The sequence below is a fragment of the Glycine max genome, chromosome 19 (genome assembly GCF_000004515.6).
Source record: "Glycine max cultivar Williams 82 chromosome 19, Glycine_max_v4.0, whole genome shotgun sequence".
NCBI lineage: Eukaryota > Viridiplantae > Streptophyta > Magnoliopsida > Fabales > Fabaceae > Glycine > Glycine max.
The window spans coordinates 36,787,409-36,809,182 of NC_038255.2; the positions used below are offsets into that span (position 1 = coordinate 36,787,409).

The 21,774-nt window shown below is 36.1% G+C and overlaps 1 protein-coding gene across 7 annotated transcripts; it reads left to right on the forward strand.

Moving 5' to 3' along the window:
* The first annotated feature begins 215 nt into the window (after positions 1–215).
* LOC100785965 (general negative regulator of transcription subunit 3) lies at positions 216–20,207 on the forward strand. Of its 7 annotated transcripts, none has more exons than XR_005889870.1 (18): positions 216–522; positions 634–765; positions 1,515–1,652; positions 1,786–1,836; positions 2,198–2,287; positions 2,369–2,515; positions 12,680–12,787; positions 13,246–13,320; positions 14,009–14,698; positions 15,216–15,404; positions 16,153–16,318; positions 16,921–17,066; positions 17,692–17,970; positions 18,065–18,199; positions 18,273–18,454; positions 18,597–18,676; positions 19,339–19,406; positions 20,193–20,207. XR_005889870.1 is itself a non-coding variant. In XM_006604155.4 (17 exons), the coding sequence occupies exons 1-16, from the start codon at positions 430–432 to the stop codon at positions 18,661–18,663; spliced, it is 2,688 nt and encodes an 895-aa protein (XP_006604218.1). In that variant the 5' UTR covers positions 216–429; the 3' UTR covers positions 18,664–18,676; positions 19,339–19,536. The 7 variants fall into 7 exon arrangements, 5 of the variants coding, with proteins under 5 accessions (XP_006604218.1, XP_006604220.1, XP_006604221.1 ...); XR_419928.4 differs by lacking the exon at positions 20,193–20,207 and adding an exon at positions 19,494–19,536; XM_006604155.4 differs by lacking the exon at positions 20,193–20,207 and having other exon boundaries at positions 19,339–19,536.
* Positions 20,208–21,774: the final 1,567 nt, after the last annotated feature.

Consider the following 21,774-nt stretch of genomic DNA (forward strand, 5'->3'; position numbering starts at 1 on the left):
TAATTTTTAATAAATTTAAAACATTATAAATTTTGTTTCTAACATTCTTCTTTGTCTAAAATCAAATTCTAAAAGTTTGAGTCCTGGACCAATAGACTAGTAGGGATCATTAAATACATACTTTTAGTGGTAGAACAATATTTATAAACTAAATAAAATATATAAAAATTAAAAAATAAACATATGAATCGTGTGATGGTCTAATCTACTAAACTTTTCTTACCGAAACAGTATCCTTTACTACCGATCCAAAAAAAAAAAAAGAGGATAAAACGACAAAGAGAGTTGTCGTGGTAGAATCTCCGCGTCCTCTGAGCAAGCAAGCGAGTGCATAAACAAACCCTAAAACCCGAATCAAAGAGCAATTGATTGCTTACAATTGGATCACCACTAGTCTGGCATTGGGCACTGAAGTGAGAATCGTAATCAATGGGTGCGAGTCGAAAACTCCAGGGGGAGATAGATCGCGTTCTCAAGAAGGTCCAGGAAGGCGTTGAAGTCTTCGATAGCATCTGGAACAAGGTACCTCATTTGTTTCTCTCAGTTTTTTTTTTATTTTGTTTTCAGTGTTGTTTTATTGTTTTTCGATTTCCATTGTTTCGGAACAAAATGACGGGTTTGGTTTGGTGGTAGGTTTACGACACTGACAATGCTAACCAGAAGGAGAAATTTGAAGCGGACCTCAAGAAGGAGATTAAGAAGCTGCAGAGGTACAGAGACCAAATTAAGACTTGGATTCAGTCCAGTGAGATCAAGGACAAGAAGGTATTGCTTAACTCCATGCTTGTTCCAGAAAGCAACCAAAGTGCCAATTTTCTAGTTTGATCTCAGCAATGTGATTGTGTGTGTATATTTGAATTGTTTTATAGATATATTTTAGTTAGGAGATGATAATGTTAATGCATATGTGGTTTTCTTTGATTTTTAGGAAAAATCACTGAAAGAAGCTCTCTGATTATCATGTTTGGGACTGCCGAAATTTCACAATTTTGGCTGTTTTTGTAGAAAATAAGCTGTTTGATAGTAAATGTGATTCTAGGAAAGTTACAATCTTGTGTGTATGTTTTGCTGGCAAAGATCAATGTTGTTAAATGGCCGTTATAGTGCCGCCATAACTGTTATAGCACTACTGTAACTGTTATAGAGCTGCCATAACGCTATAATGTGGCGTTTTTCAATCCCTCCACCATAGGCAATTTGTGAAGGGAGGCCCACAATGGTGGTGCCTTAGGCTGTAGGCCGCAATGGCGTGTTTATATGGTGGAGTTGTGGCCTTACGCCATCTGGCATTGATAACCTTAGCAAGGATTCAGTAATCACATTGCATCATGTTAGTATGAAATTTGAATATGAGCTGAGTGGATTGTGTTAACCAATTCATTGCTGGTTAGATGGTAGTGCTCCTTGGGTTGACTTGTGTGGTGGTGTGTATAATGTTTTAAATATTGAATGATGAAATTTAACTCCTTGGCTTTGAGTTTGACAATGCTTTCTCTTGTGACATCTTGACATAGGTTAGTGCCTCATATGAGCAGGCTTTGGTGGATGCACGCAAGATAATTGAGCGAGAAATGGAAAGATTTAAGATATGTGAGAAGGAAACTAAGACCAAAGCATTCTCCAAAGAAGGCTTGGGTCAACAGCCTAAGACTGTGAGTCTTTGACCAGGGGAATAAAACCTTTTTGTTTGTAGTAGTTTTACCACTTTTTTGGGCTTTTTTTGGTTCTATGATCGTGTTTATGTCAATTTTGGGCTGAGGAATTTGTTATCTCACTTTCTAATAGGATCCAAAAGAGAAGGCTAAATCAGAGACAAGGGATTGGTTAAACAATGTGGTATGAAATCAAATTCCTTTGAATTACTGTCAACTTTGCTTTATTGTGTTCAATATGGCTAATACATATGTTTGTAGCTCATGTGCAAAGTGATTTCTCAGGCAAATGGCTAGCCTCATTTGCTTTGTATCTAATGTTTGTTTTTATTGGCAAGATAATATGCACAGTGCTGGTTGACTGTTGAGATCTTTCCACCATTGGCAATATCTAAGTTTGTGTTTGTTCTTCAGATTTTCTTCTCTTAGAATGCTGTTTATACTAGTCTAGTGCCTGCCTTCCTGGTGATTCTCATTGGAATATCTCTTTGATCTTATATTATTTAGATGAGTTCATATTAATTTGACTTACATAATTTGAGTAGGTTGGAGAGTTAGAATCCCAAATTGATAACTTTGAAGCGGAGCTTGAAGGGCTTTCCGTTAAGAAAGGAAAGAGCAGGCCACCCAGATTGGTATGAATTATAGGATCTATATTTTGTGGAAATGATGGCTTACCTTTCTCATGGTCATTGACATGTTTCTTTTGTTTCCAGACACATTTAGAGACATCAATTACTCGGCACAAGGCTCATATAAAAAAATGTGAATTCATTTTGAGGCTACTAGATAATGATGAATTAAGTCCTGAGGAGGTTAATGATGTCAAAGATTTCTTAGATGACTATGTTGAGCGTAATCAGGTTTGTCTTTTAGAAATCGTTATGCTTTAAAAATTGGACACCTGAGTAAATGTTGATGTTTCAGACCTATGTATAGCATGGAAGAATGAGAAACACAAATTTTATGAATATGCTTAACTGTATTTTCCACCGAGCCGAATGGTCTATTTATATTCAAGAATAAAATCAATTTACAAGTGTAATACATGTATGGCACTTATGTATTGTCTCCAGCAGTACCTCTGGTGCTGCTGTAGCTCTGATTAATAATATTCTATATTTTCTGCCTTCCAAAAAAAAAAATTAAAGCAATTAAGATACTACTTCCCAAGATGCATTGAACCTAGGCTATACCTAGTATCTAGGCTACTTGAAAAAACAACCATTAAAGAAGCTCTTTTTTCCTAGAATATTCCTATTTTTAACACTCTCCCTCAAGCTGGAGAATAGATGTTTTCCATTCCCAACTTCATACAATTCTTTCAAAATCTGAACTGCATAATACTTTGGTAAGAGTATCTGCAAGTTGACTTTGTGAAGGCACATATGGAGTAAAGATCAAGTCGCATTTGAGCTTTTTCTTGATAAAATGCCTATCCACTTCAACATGCTTTGTTTGATCATGCTGAACAGGATTATGAGCAAAATGCTGATAGCTGATTTATTATCACGGTTGAGTTTATAGGTCCATCCCATTAATCTTCAAGTCTTATAAAATATTTTCCAGCCAAAGTAGTTTACAAATACCTTTTGCCATAGCTCGAAACTCAGCTTCAGCACTATATCATGCCACAGCTTCAGTTACTAAGTTTCCTCCCATAAAAGGTGCAATATCCAGTGGCAGACCTCCAGTCAGTCACTGATCCTGCATAGTCAGCATCAATGTAAGGCTCAAGAATTGCATTCCCATTCCTTTTATATAAAATTCCTCATCCTAGGGTTCTTTTAAGGTACTGCATAATTCTATGAGGGGCCTATAAGTGGACTTCTCTCAAGCAGTGCATAAATTGACTAACCAAACTTACAATTTGAAAGCAATATCTGGCCTTGTGTGAGACAGACAGATTAATTTTCCAACCAAACGCTGATATATCTCCTTATCCATTGCTACACTATCATCTGCATTGCCCAATTTAAGATTTGAATCTATGGGGTTACTTAAAGGTTTACAAGCTGTCTTACCTGTCTCTTGGAGCAAATATGTGACATATTTATGTTGAGATATGAAAATAAGTTTCTTGGAGTGAGACACTTTCAATTCCTAGAAAATACTTTAGCCTCCTAAGAGTTTTGATCTCATATCCTTTGCTAGAGTTTGTCTCAAGACTTGTTCCTTCCAATTATCATTGACTATACTAGAGTATTGTAATAGAGTTGCAGTTATTCAACTGCACTCTTGGGTAGTTTACTCTAGTTAATACAAGTATGTTAGTTGGCTGAGTTAGGAGTTAGTTAATGACAGCTGCTGACAGTTGTCATAACTAACTGTTTATAGTTTATATAATCTAAACTGTAACATTCAGTTCAGTGGTCAATAATATTTTCATCTTCTCGTTTCTAACAAAGCTTTTCCTTTCTCTCAAATATTCTCTCTTTAGAATTCTGTTATGGTATCTAGAGCTCGGTAAGATCAACGATGGCTGCTCAAAACAACTCGTTTCTCACTTCTTCATTTCCTAGTTCGATTTCTCATAAACTAGATGATTTGACCCTTCTACTATGGCGCCAACAGGTTGAACCTGTTATCAAATCTTATCAATTGCAACGATTTGTTGCAAATCCTTTAATTCTAGTGTGTTTTCTCTCTGAAGCTGATTGAGCAGCTGGAATTGAGAATCCATCATACGAAGTTTGGGAGCAACAAGATCAGGTGCTCCTCACATGGCTTCAATCGACACTTTCAATGTCGATTTTGTCGAGTTATAGGATGTGTTCACTCTTATGAAGTTTGGGAGAGAATTCATGATTACTTTCACAAGCAAACACGAGCTCCAGCGCGACAATTGCTCAGTGAATTGCGAGCGACGACGCTCGGAGGAAGATCGATGCGAGAGTTTTTGATGCAAATCAAAACAATTTTTGACTCTCGCCTCGATTGGAAGTCCAATCATGCTTCAAGAGCATGTTGACTCAATTTTCAAAGGTCTTCCATCGAATTCTCACTCGGTTATTTCAATCATTGAAAGTTAGTTCGAAACCCTACCAATTGCGGAGGTTGAAGCCTTCTTTTGGCTCATGAAGCTTGCCTGAACAAGTTCAACAAGCAATCACTCTCTTATTCTCCTTCGATTAACTATATGCAAGCGCACAACAAATCCTTCTCATCGCATGGATCTGATGGTTATATGGTGCCAAACAAGTCCTTTTTGCATTCAGATCCTGAGAGTTTTTCTAATTCTCGTGGTGGTGGTTTTAACAACCGCGGTGGTGGCTGGTGCGACGGCACCGGCGGAGGAGGCCGGGGTCGTGGTTGGTTTGCTAACTTTCAGTGCCAAGTCTGCCTGAAGTATGGTCACACTACCTCAGTCTGTCATTATCGACACGAGCAACATTATCAACCAAATTCAACTTTGGTGCTTCAGGATCCTACTACTATGCGAGTCCGTCTCAGAATTCTGGTTATCGGCAAATTAATTCTAATTCTGGGTAGCAGAATGGTGATAATCGTCTTGCTAATGTTCGAGTAAACAATAACTAAGAATATGCAAGCACTAGCAATCAGTCTACTCCTAGTGCTATTTTAACTAATGCTTCTTTTCAACCAAACTCAAATTCTGCTTATTGGATTCCTGATTCAAGGGCTTCTTTTCATGTTACTGGAGAATCTCAGAACATTCAGCAGATAGAACCTTTTGAAGGTCTTGATCAGATCTTCATTGGCAATGGTCAAGGTCTGAAGATTACTTCCTCAAATTCTTCTTCCTTCATTTCCCCTTACACAAGTCCAAAGTGTCTGTCTCTTAATCGTCTTTTACATATGCCTTGCACCACTAAAATTCTCATTAATGTTAGTCAATTTTCTAGGGACAATGCAGTTTTCTTTGAGTTTTACTCTAATTATTGTGTTGTGAAATCTCAGTTTACCAATGAGGTCTTACTACAAGGCACTGTTGGTCCTGATGGTCTCTACAGTTTCTCCAACATTCAGTTTTAGCATATCCTTCATCTGTTTTTGCTTCTTGTTGTTTTTCTAGTTCTGCAAACTCCATTGTAAATCCATGTAATAAGACTGAAAAAGTCCATTGTAAATCCATGTAATAGGATCAGTTCTCTTTGGCATGATCATCCAAATTATCATGTTTTACAAATTGTTTTACAGCATCGTAAAATACCCATTTCTAATAAAACCATGGTTGATTTTTGCTCTGCTTGTGCTGTAGGAAAGTCTCACGGACTTTCTTCATCTCCATCTGAATTTGTTTATTCTTTTCCCTTAAGAGTTAGTCTATAGTGATCTTTGGGGAGCAGCTCATGTTACTTCCACTAATGGTTTTCTCTATTATATCACTTTTGTTGATGCCTTTTCCAGGTTTACTTGGATTTATCTACTTAAAAGTAAAGCTGAAACTTTTACTGTCTTTCAAAAGTTTAAAGCAATGGCAGAGTTTCAATTCAATTCTAAAATCAAAAACCTTCAAATTGATCGGGGAGGGGAATTTAGACCCTTAGCACCTTTTTTGGCCGGCTGTGGCATTAAACACAGACTTATTTGTCCTCACACCCATCATCAAAATGGTGTTGTTGAGAGAAAACATAGACATATTGTGGAACTTGGTCTCATCTTGTTACATCATGCTTCCTTACCACTAAAATTTTGGGTTTTTGCATTCACTACTGTTTATTTAATAAACAAACTTCCTACATCATCCTTAAGTTTTTCAGTTCCCTACCATATGCTTTTCAAACAATTTCCTGACGATACCTTTCTCAAAACTTTTGGCTGTGCTTGTTTTCCTTTACTTAGACCTTACAACAATCATGAATTGGATTTTAGATCTCATCAGTGTCTTTTCCTGGGATATTCTACCTCTCATAAGGGATATAAATGTTTGTCTCCTTCTGGCAGAATTTATATTTCTAAAGGTGTTCTTTTTAATGAGTCTTAAGTTTCCATGTGCTGACTTATTTGAGTCATCTCCTTCTCTTAGTCAGTCTTCTTCATCCCCTACTAATTTTAATTTCTCCTCAATTCCTATCATTGCTACTAATCAGCCCCCTGTGTCTCCTTTGCACACAAAAACATCTATTGGCAGTTCTTCCTCCTCATTTCAATCTGCTACCCTTGTTCAGTCTCCTATTCCTCCGATTCAGTCTCCTATTCCTTCTGTTCAGTCAGATTCTGACCTACCTCAATCTGATCCTGTTCAGCTCTCAAATTCTGTTCAGTCAGACTTACCTCAGTCTGTTTCTGTTCCGTCCTCTAATTCTGAACAGACAAATCAACCTATTGTCTCAAATACAGAATCCTCATCCTCAACCACTAACTCCTCTCCTCCTCCTAGATCATATCCAATATTTACCCTATGCAAACCAGATCTAAATCTGGTATTCACTTACCCAGGATTAATCCTTCACTTCTGCTGGCAGCTGTCATAACTAACTGTCTAGTCTATATATCTAAACTGTAACCTTCAGTTCTAAAAGAGTTCTCACAGATCATAATAGAAGATATTTTGAGAGGGAAAAACTCTAGAAAGAAGTGAAAATGATTATTAGCCACTGAACTTTGAGTTACAACTTAGTATTTATAGGCATCAATCTCCATGTGCTTGGTCCAAGCATGAAGAACAGGATTATGAGCTATAGCAACTGCACTTTGATTGTCACAGAAGACAATGGGAGTGCTGAAAGGAACTTTTAACTCAGTTAAAAGTGTCTGAATCCAAGATATTTCAGCAGTAGTCTGAGCCAAACTTCGATATTGTCTCTGTACTAGACCTTGCAAGAACTTGCTGCTTTCAGGACCACCAAGAAATGAGATTAGGACCAAAGTAGATAGCTGAACCAGAAGTGGATCTTCTGTCTTCAATATCAGAAGCCTAATCTGCATCACAGAGGGCACGAAAAGGATATAGTTTCCACAAAACAGCAGGTTGAAGATGAAGACCATGCGGCACTATACCTTTCAAGTATCTTAGGATTCTTTTCACTGCAGTCCAATGAGAATCTAAAGGATTGGCCATAAACTGACAAACTTTGTTCACTGAGTAGCTGATCTCAGGTCTAGTGATTGTCAGGTATTGTAAGGCACCCACTACAGACCGTTATAAAGTAGGATCAGAAAAGAGTTCTGAGCCTGTTTTAGTAAGTTTGCAGCTGGAAGCCATAGGAGAGGAAATAGGTTGAGCCTCTGCCATATTAGTTTTCTGCAACAAATCTCTGATATATTTACTCTGAGTGAGGAGTAATGATTTGTCAGGAAGAGTCTTAACTTCAATTCTCAGAAAGTAGTCTAGCAGACCAAGTTATTTAAGGGAAAACTTGGAATTAAGTTGAGAAGTCAGGCGTTGAATCAACTAAGTGGAACTGCCAGTTAGGATTATATCATCCACATAAACTAAAGGATACAGTGTGAGATGAAGTCTAGTAAACAGAGAGAGGGATCACACTTGCTAGCCACAAATCCAAACTGAATTAGAGCAGACTGCAGCCTCTCAAACCACTGTCTTGGGGCTTGTTTGAGCCCATACAAGGCTTTATTTAGTTTACAGACCAGAGAAGGATTGGATTGTTGGAAACTAGGGGGTTGAGACATGTAGACAGTCTCATTAAGCAAGCCATTAAGAAAAGCATTATTTACATCTAGCTGAGCAAGCATCCATTGATTTGTGATTGCTAGAGTTAAAATAAGCCTAATAGTAACAGGCTTCACAAATGGAGAAAAGGTTTTTGAAAAATCAAAGCCTTGAACTTGATTAAAACCTTTGGCAACCAGTCCAACCTTAAATTTATTGATAGAGCCATCTGCATTTTCCTTGATCCTAAAAACCCATTTACAACCAATAGCTTTTCTGTCTGATGGAAGAGGCACTAAATCCCAAGTGTGGTTCTTCATCAAAGCTTCATATTCTAGTTGCATGGCTGAAAGCCAATTTGGATCAGTCAAGGCCCGTTTCACACTTTGATTCACAGTAAGTTAAAAGAAGGGAAGGATTGATGCTGGGTAAGTGAATACCAGATTTAGATCTAGCCTGCATAGGGTGAGTGAAGAAGGAGGGGTGCTTGGAGATGAAGATTCTGTTGTATTAGTATTTAGTGCTGAAGAAATGGAAGGAGAAAGTATGGCAGCATTATCAGCTACTGGTGAAGCTGTTTGTTCAGTATTAGAAGACTGAAGAGGAACATTAGCAGTTTCTGATTGACAGAAATAGCACTAGGTACAGACTGAAGAGGAACATTAGCAGGTTCTGAATGTTCAGACTGAGTAGGCTGAGTGGAAGAAGAAGGCTGAGAAGAAGATATAGGGGAATTCAGATTAGGAACAATGATAGGTATGGAAGGAAACTGAAAACTAGTAGAAGAGGACTTACTAGAAGAAGCTGTGGACTCAAATAAGGCAACATTAGGATATTTGGATTCATTAAACAAGACATCTTTAGAATTAAAGATTTTGCCAGAAGGAGAAAGGCATTTGTATCCTTTATGGGAAGTAGAATAACCCAAGAAAAGACACTCATGCGACCTATAGTCCAATATGTGATTGTTGTAAGGTCTAAGTAAAGGGAAACAAGAACAACCAAAGGTTTTTACAAAGTTGTAATCTGGCAATTTGTTGAAAAGCACATGATAAGGCACTGAAAAATTCAGTGAGGCTGTGGGAAGTCTGTTTATAAGATAAACAGCAGTTGTGAAAGCAAAGTCCCAAAACTTAAGAGGTAAAGAAGCATGGTGCAACTAGGTAAGACCAAGTTCTACCACATGCCCATGTTTTCTTTCAACAACCCCATTTTGATGAAGGGTGTGAGGACAAATGAATCTATTATTGATACTGCACTCTGACACTCACCTAAAAAGGGTGCCAATGGGCAAAATACCCCATTTTGGTATTGAATTGCAATTCTGCCATGGCTTTAAATTTCTTAAAAACAGTGAAAGTTTCAGCTTTGCTTTTAAGTAGATAAATCCAAGTAAATCTAAAGAAAGCATCAAGAAAGGTAATATAGTATAGAAAGCCATTAGTGGAATTAACATGAGATGGACCCCAAAGATCACTATAAACCAATTCCAAAGAGTAGAATAAACAGAGGTAGTGGGACAAGAGGGAAGTCTGTGAGATTTTCCAGCAGCACAAGGAGAGCAAAAACTAATCAAGTTTTTATTAACAGTGGGTATATTAAAGTGTTGTAACACAAGCTGTAAAACATGATGATTTGGATGGCCAAGTCTGTCATGCCAAAGACTACTATACCTATTACATGGATTAACGACGAAATCTGCATTCTTATTACATGAATTTACAGAGGAATTGACAGAACTGGACAAACAATAGGAAGCAACGCCTATTGAAGGTTGAAACTGAATGTGAGGAAAACTGTAAAGACCATCAGAACCAACAATGCCTTGAAGTAAAGACTTCATTGATAACCTGAGATTTCACCGCACAATAATTAGAGTGGAATTCAAAATAAATGTCATTGTCTTTGGCAAATTTGCTGTCTGAAATAAGGTTATAGTGATTTTAGGCACATGTAATAGATGATTAAGAGATAAAGAGACAGAGGAATTATATGGAGAAGTGAAATAGGAAGAACCAGAGGAGTGAGTTTGCGGACCTTGACCATTGCCTATGAAGATCTGATCAGGACCTTCAAAAGGCTCTAGTTGCTGGATGTTTTGAGATTCTCCAGTAACAAGAACTGAAGCACCAGAATCTGGAATCCAATTAGTGGAATTGGAATGAGGTTGAGCATTTGTGAGCTTAGCACTAGGATTGGACTGAGGATTGTTACTCGCAGATTTGTACTTGTTATTAGTCCAAACATTAGAAGGTCGATTTGGTCAGAATTTTGGTCAGGATTGTTGCTATTCTGTGAATAGTTGTAATTATTCTGAGATTGAGTGGAAGTAGCCTGGGAATAACTTGGACTCAGAGGATCATGAAGACCAAAGGTCGATTTGGTTGATAATACTGATCATAGCGATAGTGACAAACAGAAGAAGAGTGACCAAATTTTAGACACGCTTGACACTCGAAGTTAGCAAAACGGCCACCACTGCAGCTTGTACCACTGCCACCACCACGGCAGCCAGCAGCACCACCGCCACAGTGAGAACTACCACCATCATGGCCAGATCCACCATGGAAAGTCGAGGAACTCTTTGGATTTGTCTTTTGGATTTGTCTTGTTTGGCACAGAATAGCCATCGGAGCTAGTCGTTGAAGACTTGTGATGTGCTTGTGAATAGTTGATGGAAGGTGAATCAGACAGAGTTTGTTTGGTGAATTTATTTAGACGCACTTCATGAGCAAGAAAAAGAGCTTCGACTTGCTCGAGCAGAAGAGGTTCAAACTTGCTCTCAATAATCACAATGATGGAGTGATGTCTGATGGATGGCCTTCAAAAATGGAGTCAATGTGTTCCTGAAGCATAATCAGACTTCCGATGGAGGCAAGAGCATCAGAAAGAGCTTTGATCTGCGACAAAAACTCGCCCATCGATTTTCCGACAAGATTCGTAGCTCGTAGCTGAGTTTGCAGTTGACATGCTTGGAGCCAAGTAAGCAGCACTTGATCTAGCTGTTCCCATGCTTTATATGCAGGGTTCTCTATTCCAGCTTCACGATCTTCTTTAGAAAGGAAATGGAGAGGAATTTGAGGATTGACAACGAAACGTTGAAGGCGATGTGATTTGGTAACTGGCTCAGCTTGTTGACACCATAAAAGGAAAGTCAAATCATCAAGCTTATGAGCAATTGAATGAGGAAAAGGAGTAAGAGACGCGTTGCTTTGTGCCACCATGGACGACCTTAACAAGGTCTTGATACCATAAAAGAGTTCTAACAGATCATAATAGAAGATATTTGGAGAGGGAAAAACTCTAGAAAGAAGTGAAAATGATTATTAGCCACTGAACTAACTCCTAACTAACTAACTTAACTGAGAGTGCAGTTGAATACTACAACTCTGTACAATACTCTAATAAGTTCAGTGGTTAATAATATTTTCATTGTCTCTTTTCTAAAGCTTTTCTTTTCTCTCAAATATTCTCTTTAGAATTCTGTTAGACTACAATATGCTTTAGTGTGTTTTCCACCCAGCATAATAGTCTACTTATATTCAAGAGCAGTATAAAGATAAGTAATGCTATATCAATTTTACAAGAGAGCAAACTATTTCCTAAGACGCATTGAACTTAGCTATACCAAGTTTGGAAAAACAAACCTTCAAGAAGCTCTTATTTCCTAACATACTCCTATTTCTGACGTATAGTCTTCTTGGGAACTTGGGAAGCTGTTCAGCCTTTGTTTGGTTGTGAAAAGAAATTGGGAAGAATGAGGTAGGATAGAAAGAAGTGGATGAGAAAAGAAAATGAACAGAAAATGAGTAGGTTTTTAGGTTGTTTGGATTAAGAGAAATAAGGAAACAAAATGCAGAAAGAAAAGCTGAGTTCTCTCTTCACTTTTTTGGTTGGATAAAAAATGAAAGAAGAAAGGAAATATAATTATGCTGAATGAACTTTTTAAAAAATAAAACTAAAGTAAGCATATTTTGGTTATTATAACAAAATACCTTCTCTCCCATTTTCTTGTCAAAATGGAGAGAAACCAAATTAGAGGTCTGCCCCATGCAAGTTTTTTTCTCTCTCCATCTCTACAGTTCCAAACAAGGGACATTTTCTAAGGAAGTGTGTTTTCTGTCTCACCCAGTTCTTTCCTTTCAAAACTATTGGTTTCAAACAAGTATATGGGTGTGTTTGGTGGGGGTGGTATATATATATATATATATATATATACCCCTTATTTGAAAAATCAAAATGAGAGATTGTCACATAACCTTCCATTAGTTCCATATTCATTTAATATATATTCAATATAAACATTTTATAATTTTCACAATTTTGAAATGAAAAATTCCCTACGTTCCTCTCCATTCAAACATTCCCTAATGCTTGATTCTCTACAAAATTCATGATTTCTTTCTAGTTTTCTGTTTTTTCCCCTTCTAATTTTGATTTTCTTCTGCAGGATGATTTTGATGAATTTGATGATGTTGACGAACTATACAGTTCATTACCTTTAGATAAGGTGGAGACTCTAGAAGATCTTGTTACAATTCCCCCTGGTCTTTCTAAGGTATCTGTTTATCATTATTGCCTTGTTGCAAACATCATAGCTCACACACATATAATTGGATGTGTATGTTTTAGATTTGTGTTATGGGATTAACATATCTCAATTAATTTTGGCCTGTTAGCATTCCCCCCCCTAAATTATATATTGAATTGTCTATTTTTTGATGCTACTATATTGTCTGTGTGAAATTAATTTTATGCATGTTGTGGGTTCTACACATGGAAATAACTCCTACAGGGGTAAGACACATCATACCTTCCTGAAACCCAACATTATTGGGAGCCTCAGGCACTAATGACCATTCTTTTATTTTATATATTTATTTATTGTTGTTATGTTGGGCATTTTGGCTCTAGGCTCCCCATATTTGAAATTCATTTTTTATAAGAACATTTCCTTCATGCTAACATATTAGAATTATTCTCTGTGGATTACTAATTTATGATATATTTTTTCAGGTGGCACCTAGTCTTAGCTTGAAGAATACTTTGACAGTATCAGCATCACAATCAGCATCTGCATCGCAAACATCTGTATGTATTTTTTGTTTCTATGACCTGAAAATATTTCTTAAGACTTAGGAGTCTATTGAAAATTGAAATGATAGGATGTTGTTTCAGAATTCTTCTGTGGGGTTCTTGCTTTTATTTAGTTTATTTTATTCTGCTTGGATGCTCCTGTTAGATATTTCTTTGTGTAAATGAGGTTGATTTTACCCCCCTCCAATTGTATTTGGATGGTTTGCAGTGATGATAAATAGTGAATTCAGCTGTGCTGATATGAAAATTCATTTTTTGTTACAATTAGTTGGTAATTAAGATTAAATTCACAGGCTTATTGGGAGTGGTACTGGATTGTAATATAGTGTAGCAAAAGGATAAATAACTTAAGGAACATGATATAAAGGATTTATATACTTACAACATGAAGAAAGCACTCAAAGTTATTTTAATCCAATTTTACGATATCAACCTTACATTTAGCACTTGATAACCCAAATTAAGCAATTTTTGATGATGCATCTAATAGCACTTCGTTAAGAATAACTATTGTTAGCAATGGGATCATGAGACTGGATTTTCAGCAAGTACATGTGGCTGATTACCATTTTACCTGATTAGTAGTTTAAGGGAAGAAAAGATGCATTCTTATTGGATGTCATTTAAATAGATAAACATTGTTGTTAATTCCCAATCCTGGAAACTGATTTCTAATCATCAGGATACTTCTGTCCAGGAGCAAGCTGATGACACAACGTCCCAGGATAGCAATTCTGACATTGTTGCCAAAACTCCACCTTGTAAAAGTGGGGGAATTAGTTCTGCTACCTCAACTCCTGTTGACCATGCTACTCCTGTTTCTGTGAATGTTTCTGGTCATAACTTGTCTAGTGCACCTGTTGCAGTCCTACCTGGTTCAAATTCTGTGCGGAATGTCTTAGAGAATACTAATGTTATCAATTCATCATCTGTAAATCAGTCTACCTCTACAAATGAAGAAGAGATTAATAGCTTCCCTAGCCGGAGACCATCTCCATCGCTTTCTGATGCAACACTTTTGAAGGGCAGAAGCAGCCTGTCAAATCAAGCAACAGCCAGCATTCCTCTTGGTTCTGGAAACATGGTTTCTAGCAATGGTGCCCTTGGATCAGTCTCTTCAGCCTCTGAAATAGCTAAAAGGAACATATTGGGAGCTGATGATAGGCTTGGAAGTAGTGGGATGGTGCAGCCTCTTGTATCCCCGCTAAGTAATAGATTGATCTTGCCTCAGGCTGCAAAGGCTAATGATGGAACTGTTTTAGTTGACTCTAGTACTGTTAATGAAGCAGCATCTGGGAGAGTTTTCTCCCCTTCTGGGGTTCCTGGCATGCAATGGAGACCTGGAAGTCCCTTTCAGAATCAGAATGATGCAGTAAGTTTTCTGTCCTAAGTTTTCTTTTGCTTTGCTATTACTTTTCCGCTATGTTCATTTTGGTGATTTTTGGAACCTGAAGTGTGAACTGTTAGTTAGTTACACCCTCCAAAAATTATGCATTATCAGTTACTATTTTTAGTTGTATTTTATTTGAAGAAATCTGTACTGGTTGCAAGTTGTTTGGTTTCAAAGTGTATGGAGTTTGTTTATGTTTATCAGAAGAGAAATGCTAGCGGTACTCTCTCTAACACTCTCTTTCTAAGACTCTCTCTATGATTGGTTAGAATTTATTGGAAATCACCATTTTTGGGTAGGTTTTGCTTCTCATTTAATGATTTTCTCTCCTGATTTATACTAAATGAGAAGTTAAACCTACCAAAATTGATGATTTCCACTAAAACCTAACCAATATTGTTATTGCTAGGTTGAATGAAAGTATCATCCTTATCCTGTGTATTTTGTTGTATGTAAAATTATTATAATTGAAGGGACTTGTTTATTACCAATACTTTAGGGCCAGCTTCGTGGAAGAACTGAAATAGCACCTGATCAAAGGGAAAAGTTTTTGCAGAAGTATCAGCAAGTGCAACAAGGGAATAGTACCCTCCTTAATATGAATAGTACCCTCCTTAATATGCCTTCTCTAGTTGGGGGAAACCATAAGCAGTTTTCTGCCCAGCAGCAAAATCCCCTTTTGCAGCAGGTACTTCTTGTATATCAAATTTGTCTTCTCTTTGCTTATTGGTTCTTTATTGGAAGATTCATTATGGTCTAACAAAATTGAGTTGTCTAGCCTAAACATGCATTTCATGCATGTTCTTCTAATATTAAGCTTTGGCCCTCTTGATAATATTCCAAGCTAAATTTGAATTCAATTTTTAGTTTTCTTTGTTCTCTACCTTAAATGATGGAGAAAGTTGAAGGGGGGGAAGGAAGAAAATTCATATTTTTCCTTTTCTGTTGGTTTTAGTTTACTGCCTGGTAACTTGTCTGATTATAAGTGTTACTGAATTATGAATCCTACTTATAGAAATGGAAAAGTTAAGACCTTTTCTTTGGCAAAAATAGAAATCAAAGGAAAGAATTTTGTGTGCTCAGGGTAGAATATGAATTCATGGATCATCCCAAATCACCTGACATTTCATCTTGTAGTGTCAAGTACAATTTAAATTTTTCATAGTGGTGTGTGATTGAGTTGCAGACAGTATCAGTAAATATGGCATTACTGTTAATTCACCTATTTTAAATTTTTTTAATGGTATTTTTCTTGAAGCTTTTGTTTTCATTTTCAGTTTTCCTTTCATATGTACTCTTCTCTGCGAATTAACTTAATCTGATTAATTGCTTATTTTTGTGTTGAATGATAATATACAAGTTATAACTCCTTGTATGATCTCATTTCTTCTGCATCAGAAAAATCTATTTTGTATGACATAGTGCAATCTGTGCAGTTTAACTCTCATGGCTCATCTGTTTCTTCTCAGTCTGGTATTGGACTTGGGGTCCAGTCCACAAGTCTCGTTGGTATTTCTTCTGCTTCACTACAGCAGCCACCCAATCCTGTCCATTCCCCCTCTAGTCAACAGCCATTGATGCCAGGTGTTTCTATAGATGCAGGTATGTTTTGTGTCTCATATACTAGTTGTGTTTTGCTGAATAACTTCTCCCCTTTTCAAATTGGACTACTTTCTTCCTTTTCTTTGGCTCAATATTGGAGTGATTAGATAGTATGATTTTATCTAGGGGGTTCCCAATTTCCTACACATATTATTCAGCTACAGTTATTGTGCAATCAATACTGAAAACATTTTAATGTTTTCTGAATTTCCCGTAATCTAAAATAGCAAAGAATTGAAAAAGTAATGCTTGATAAAAAGTTTTTATCATGAATGATGAAGGTTAAAAAGGTGATGATTCTCCTGTAAAAAATGTGGTTATTTTTTCCTTTGTGGTAAATATTGTTTTAGGAAACTATTTTGTCAGTCCCCTACCCCCCACTAAATAAATATCGAAGAGGTGTTAGTTTTAAGGTCTAGCAAGTCAACCGGGAATAACAATTATAACATATCTGTATAGTTGGGTTGTGGATTAAAATATTACTAGAATGACTGAATCAATATCTAGTTCAATATATCGACACGTCTATTATGAGAATATAATTATTTAAGATAAAAAGAATTCAAAATACTAATGTTGGTGTTATTATGGTTCATCAACAGATGTTGGCAATTCTAAGATTGAAGAACAGCAGCAGCATCAGAATTTCCCTGATGATTCAACAACAGAATCTACTGCTAGCACTGGGATTGGCAAGAATCTCATAAATGAAGATGATTCAAAATCAGCATTTGCTTTAGATTCTCCTGTATGCTAACTAATTCCTTTTTTTTTAATTCTTGAATATATATCTTTCTCCCGTATAACTTGCAGAGGCATATATCCATGTTTTTTTTAATATGGCCTACTTTTGCTGTGCTTGTAATACATTGTATATTGCATAAATAAATCCTGGGATCATAAGCTGGGGAAAACCAGTGGGTTGACCTTCCTAGTCTTTCAATTACGTAGGCCAATGAAATGGACTACAATAAATTGCACTTGTAGTCATGATCAATTTCTTTCTTAGACAGTAGTAAAATATAAAATCTGTGAATATATTTGAAGGGAACAGAGAGAGCAAATGCATATATGGAGATTTTTTATTCTTTTCCCATTTAGTTGTTAGACGTGAACAAATTTATTACTTAGATAGCATCTGATTTGATAACCAGTTGACCAGCTCTATTGTTGTCCTTTAATGAGTTATTCTGATTAGAGGTATTAGCTGAGTTGAAATGACTATAACTTCCATGATTTGCAGATAGCAAAATATGCATTTTGATTGACATTACACACACACACACACACTGACACACGCATGCATGCATGCACACACTCTCACATGTAATTTAAGGATGATCTGGGTTGACTATTTGTTGTTAATGCTGCAGGCAGGAGTGTCTGCCTCTCTTCCAGAATCTGCTCAAACTTCCAGGGATATCGATTTGTCTCCTGGCCAACCATTACAACCTAATCAACCTACTGGCAACCTTGGTGTCATTGGAAGAAGAAATGGTGCTGAACATGGAGCCATTGGTGATAATTTTAGTGGATCAAGTGTTAGTTCTGGTGGAGTGCGTGATCAATTATATAATTTGCAAATGCTTGAGGCAGCCCACTTCAAAATTCCACTACCCAAAGACTCAGAACGACCCAGGACTTATACTCCTGTATGCATTGCTAGTTATAATCACCCTCATGCTCATTGAAAAATCTATTACATGCTTTGATGGATTTTTTCTCCTCTTTTCTTTGGTTATGCAGAAGCATCCGACAATTACACCTCCTAGTTATCCTCAAGTACAGGCACCTATTGTTAATAATCCTGCTTTTTGGGAGAGAGTCGGTCTTGAACCATTTGGCACTGATACTCTGTTCTTTGCATTTTATTATCAACAGGTACCTGAACTTTCTGTGATTAATATTATTGTGTTTTTCTGTCATGTGGGCTTATATCCATTTTTTTCTGCAGAATACTTACCAACAATATTTGGCTGCAAAGGAGTTAAAGAAGCAGTCTTGGAGATACCACCGAAAGTATAACACTTGGTTTCAGCGGCATGAAGAGCCCAAAATTGCAACCGATGAATATGAGCAGGGAACTTATGTGTACTTTGATTTCCATATTGCAAATGATGACATGCAACATGGATGGTATGCTGAATAAACTTATAATTCCTGATATTTGCTGTCATAATTTATTAATTTTAGCATATGTGGACAATAATACCATACATTGTTTGATTTTGCACTTCTGTTTCTGCTGACTTGTGTGTATCTTGATGTGGTTATTCAGGTGTCAAAGAATCAAGACTGAATTCACTTTTGAGTATAATTATCTTGAAGATGATCTTCTTGTATAGAAGATGCCATCTGGTAACTACGTGTCTTCTTGGTTCTTATATTTCTTTGTGCTTCTTAATTTATTGGAACATTTTCCTATTAGACTGATAAGCTAGTTTTACCTTTGAAGTCTTGTCTAATCAAATCAAATACAAACCTAATGGAAGAAAAATGTGATTAAATTTAGTAAACTTTTTTATGATTAGTTAATTAGAATAAATTTCAAATACTAACAATGTTGTTTTTCCAGAATTCACATGATTCGGTCAAGTTTATAATCTTTATTGTCCTGGGGCAGCTATTCTGCCTATACTTTTAAAAATCTTTATAATCTTCATTATCCTTCAATTTTTAAAATGGCACTTACCGCTAAAAAAGAGAAATATTGAAGAAAGAAAAATCAATGCTATTATTTGTGCAGTTGAAGGCCTGACCATTCAGCTTGATGTGTTAAGTTGAAGCATATTTAACTTTTTTTTTGCTGTTTGCTATCTACATTTGTATTATTTGGATATTGACCAATGCTTGCTACAGTCTAGTTCTTATTTAAAGATATGTACAGTTTGATTCGTGCTGTGGTTTTGAGAGCATTAGTGATTCTTTGGATCTGAATGTCTTCTATTATTGACCCTTCCAAATTTCTTTGTTAGTGTGTCGCATCTCATTTTGGCTAATAGGCCCAATGTCCTTTGCAGGTATTGCAAATTATGTTTGGAATTGTTGACAGAGAAGTTATTTATTCAATGCACATCGTGACTAGCAGGTTATTAGGCTGCCTTTCTTTGTCACAGCAGTGCCTCTGTATTTAGTTTTTTTATGCTAATTGTCCTTGGTTGATACTTTCTTGTAGGATTTTGTTTGCAAGGATTAAAATATAACATTTTTCCTTTTAATCTTCTCTGTATTTGAGCTCTGATTTCTCATTCAGCTTGTTTAGGGACAAATTCAAGGAAAAAAAATATGATTAAAGTGTTGAAGATAAAATAAGGGAAGATTGATGAGGTATCTATGAACTTATTTTTTAAATGTGACTGTCAAATAGAGAAAAAGCTTGGACATACAATCAAATTACAATTGAAGATAAGATTGCACAAGCCGAATTCATGAGGGTTGATGTTTTTTTTTTGGTTAAGAATTGAACTTTGATCTATTAAGTTTATAACGACTTGCACATTGCCCAACCGAGTTAGACATCTTTGATGGGTAATGACCACCAACGAAAATTGTTTCTTCATAACAAATTTCTCAGTTTAATATGATCTTGTCGTTTTGCTTTCTTTTGTTAAGAAACGAATCAGGGCCTCTACTGAAATTGCATTGACGGGTTACCAAATTATAAATTGAGCTTAGCTTTATTTTAATTCAAAAACTTGAGTTGATTGCATAATAATCAAAATCTTAATCAGGTCCGAGTTGAATTTTGCCTTACCATCTAAAACATTCCAAACAACGAAAACATGAGTAGAATGTTTCTTTTTAATATTTTAATAAAAAAAGATTGATTACATGCCAGTGTGAACATTTATTCTATAATTTTTCTTGTGCGTAGCTTTGGACCCGTTTTCGAGGAAAATATATTCTTGCTCGTGTTTGCTGTTCATATTGGAGTTGTTCGTCCTTTGTTTGACCAACTGGTAGCGGGTTGTTGGCATGTTAAGACTTCAAAATTCAGGGGATGGACCGAAATCCCACACCCCCACTAAAATAAAAAGTAGCCTCTACATTATCCTTTGAATATTTATGTTATATAAATTAATACTTTTATATTATTTTGAGGCATATTAATTATTTATTTCCTTTTTGGGCTACCACAGATTGTTCCCTAGTTCTTTACTCCTTCCGCTTGCTCGAGTATTAAAATAAGATCATAATCACAAAGTACCAAACCCATAATCATTTCATGCAGTTGGTAATAGTTGGTCTCAAGTTGTTTCTGTTGATCTGTAAAAGTGAAACGTTATTATTTCTAGGTGTAGGAGTGGTAGTTGAATGCTGCTGTTTATTGTTGTCTGGGAATGTCTAATATGGGGAAGTTAATAACTTCCCTAACAACGGGCAAACTACTCAAGTTTTCTTTCTACTAAATTAACTTCCCTCTCATGATCAAAAATTAACTTCCCTCTCATGATCAAAAATTAACTTCCCTCTCTTAAAACAACTTTTATTTCTCCATTCATACACTAACATTTATCATGCTTGGTTGGTTAAAAATCTCACAGTTCAACGGTTGGAAAAGCCTATGCAATGATTAGGATTCATACTTGTGGTAACTTTTGTGATTGTGAGAGGAACACACTCAACTTCTCAAGTCAAAATTAGTTTTACACCTAAAGGGTGTGAAAAAATATCTTGTATGAGGGAAAAAAGCGTCTAACAAAAAGACCTAAGTTTTTGAAGGTTAGAGTGTAAATAATGATAATCATTTTATGATAAGAAAGTGTTCAATAAAGTAATCTACTGCACTAATAATAGCATAAATCATTTTGACGAGTTATTGAATCACAAGTGATTACTAAACTTTCTAGGTTCCTATCATTTACCTGTGTCAAACTAATTCCATGAAATTACATTGTCCACAAGTGTCACTTTTTTCAAAATTGTCGGTTGATTGTTGGACACTTGTACCACCCGCATCAATTGATTTCTTGTTTTTCTCTTTTAACACCTCTAGGTTGCTTTTCAAAGGGACGCTCCTTCCTTTTCAAAATCTTTGAAAATTCAATCTACATGTCTTGAACATTTTATTATCTACTGAACTTGAAACTAAATCCTCACTAGGCTAGTTCATTAATTTTGAATTACTATTCCTCATTAGATTGTTGATTCATACAATAAAAATAAAAGATTGGAACGATAATCTGGCTATATTGAAATTGAGATATTAATTAATACTAGCTTTCTTCTAGTTTAACCCTTTTGACTCCATGTGGGTAAACGCGTTTTGGTTATCGCAATGAAGAAATGTCGTAAACCCGTAAAGCTATAACATAATACTTATTAGAATATGCAATTTTCGTATTCGATATATGTGAATGTGATACAGCAGCCAGCAAGGCGACTATCCATGGATGTTGTTAGATATTGGAATTGAACTTATCCATTTGTCAAGTTATGTTATGTGCCCCATGCCC

Excerpts from the sequence above, each read along its gene's own strand:
- LOC100785965 (XM_006604155.4), top strand. The coding sequence starts at position 430 with ATGGGTGCGAGTCGAAAACTCCAGGGGGAGATAGATCGCGTTCTCAAG. Across the intron at positions 12,788-13,245 it reads TTCCCCCTGGTCTTTCTAAG|GTGGCACCTAGTCTTAGCTT; the intron begins GTATCTGTTTAT and ends ATATTTTTTCAG. Across the intron at positions 17,067-17,691 it reads CATTTGCTTTAGATTCTCCT|GCAGGAGTGTCTGCCTCTCT; the intron begins GTATGCTAACTA and ends TTAATGCTGCAG.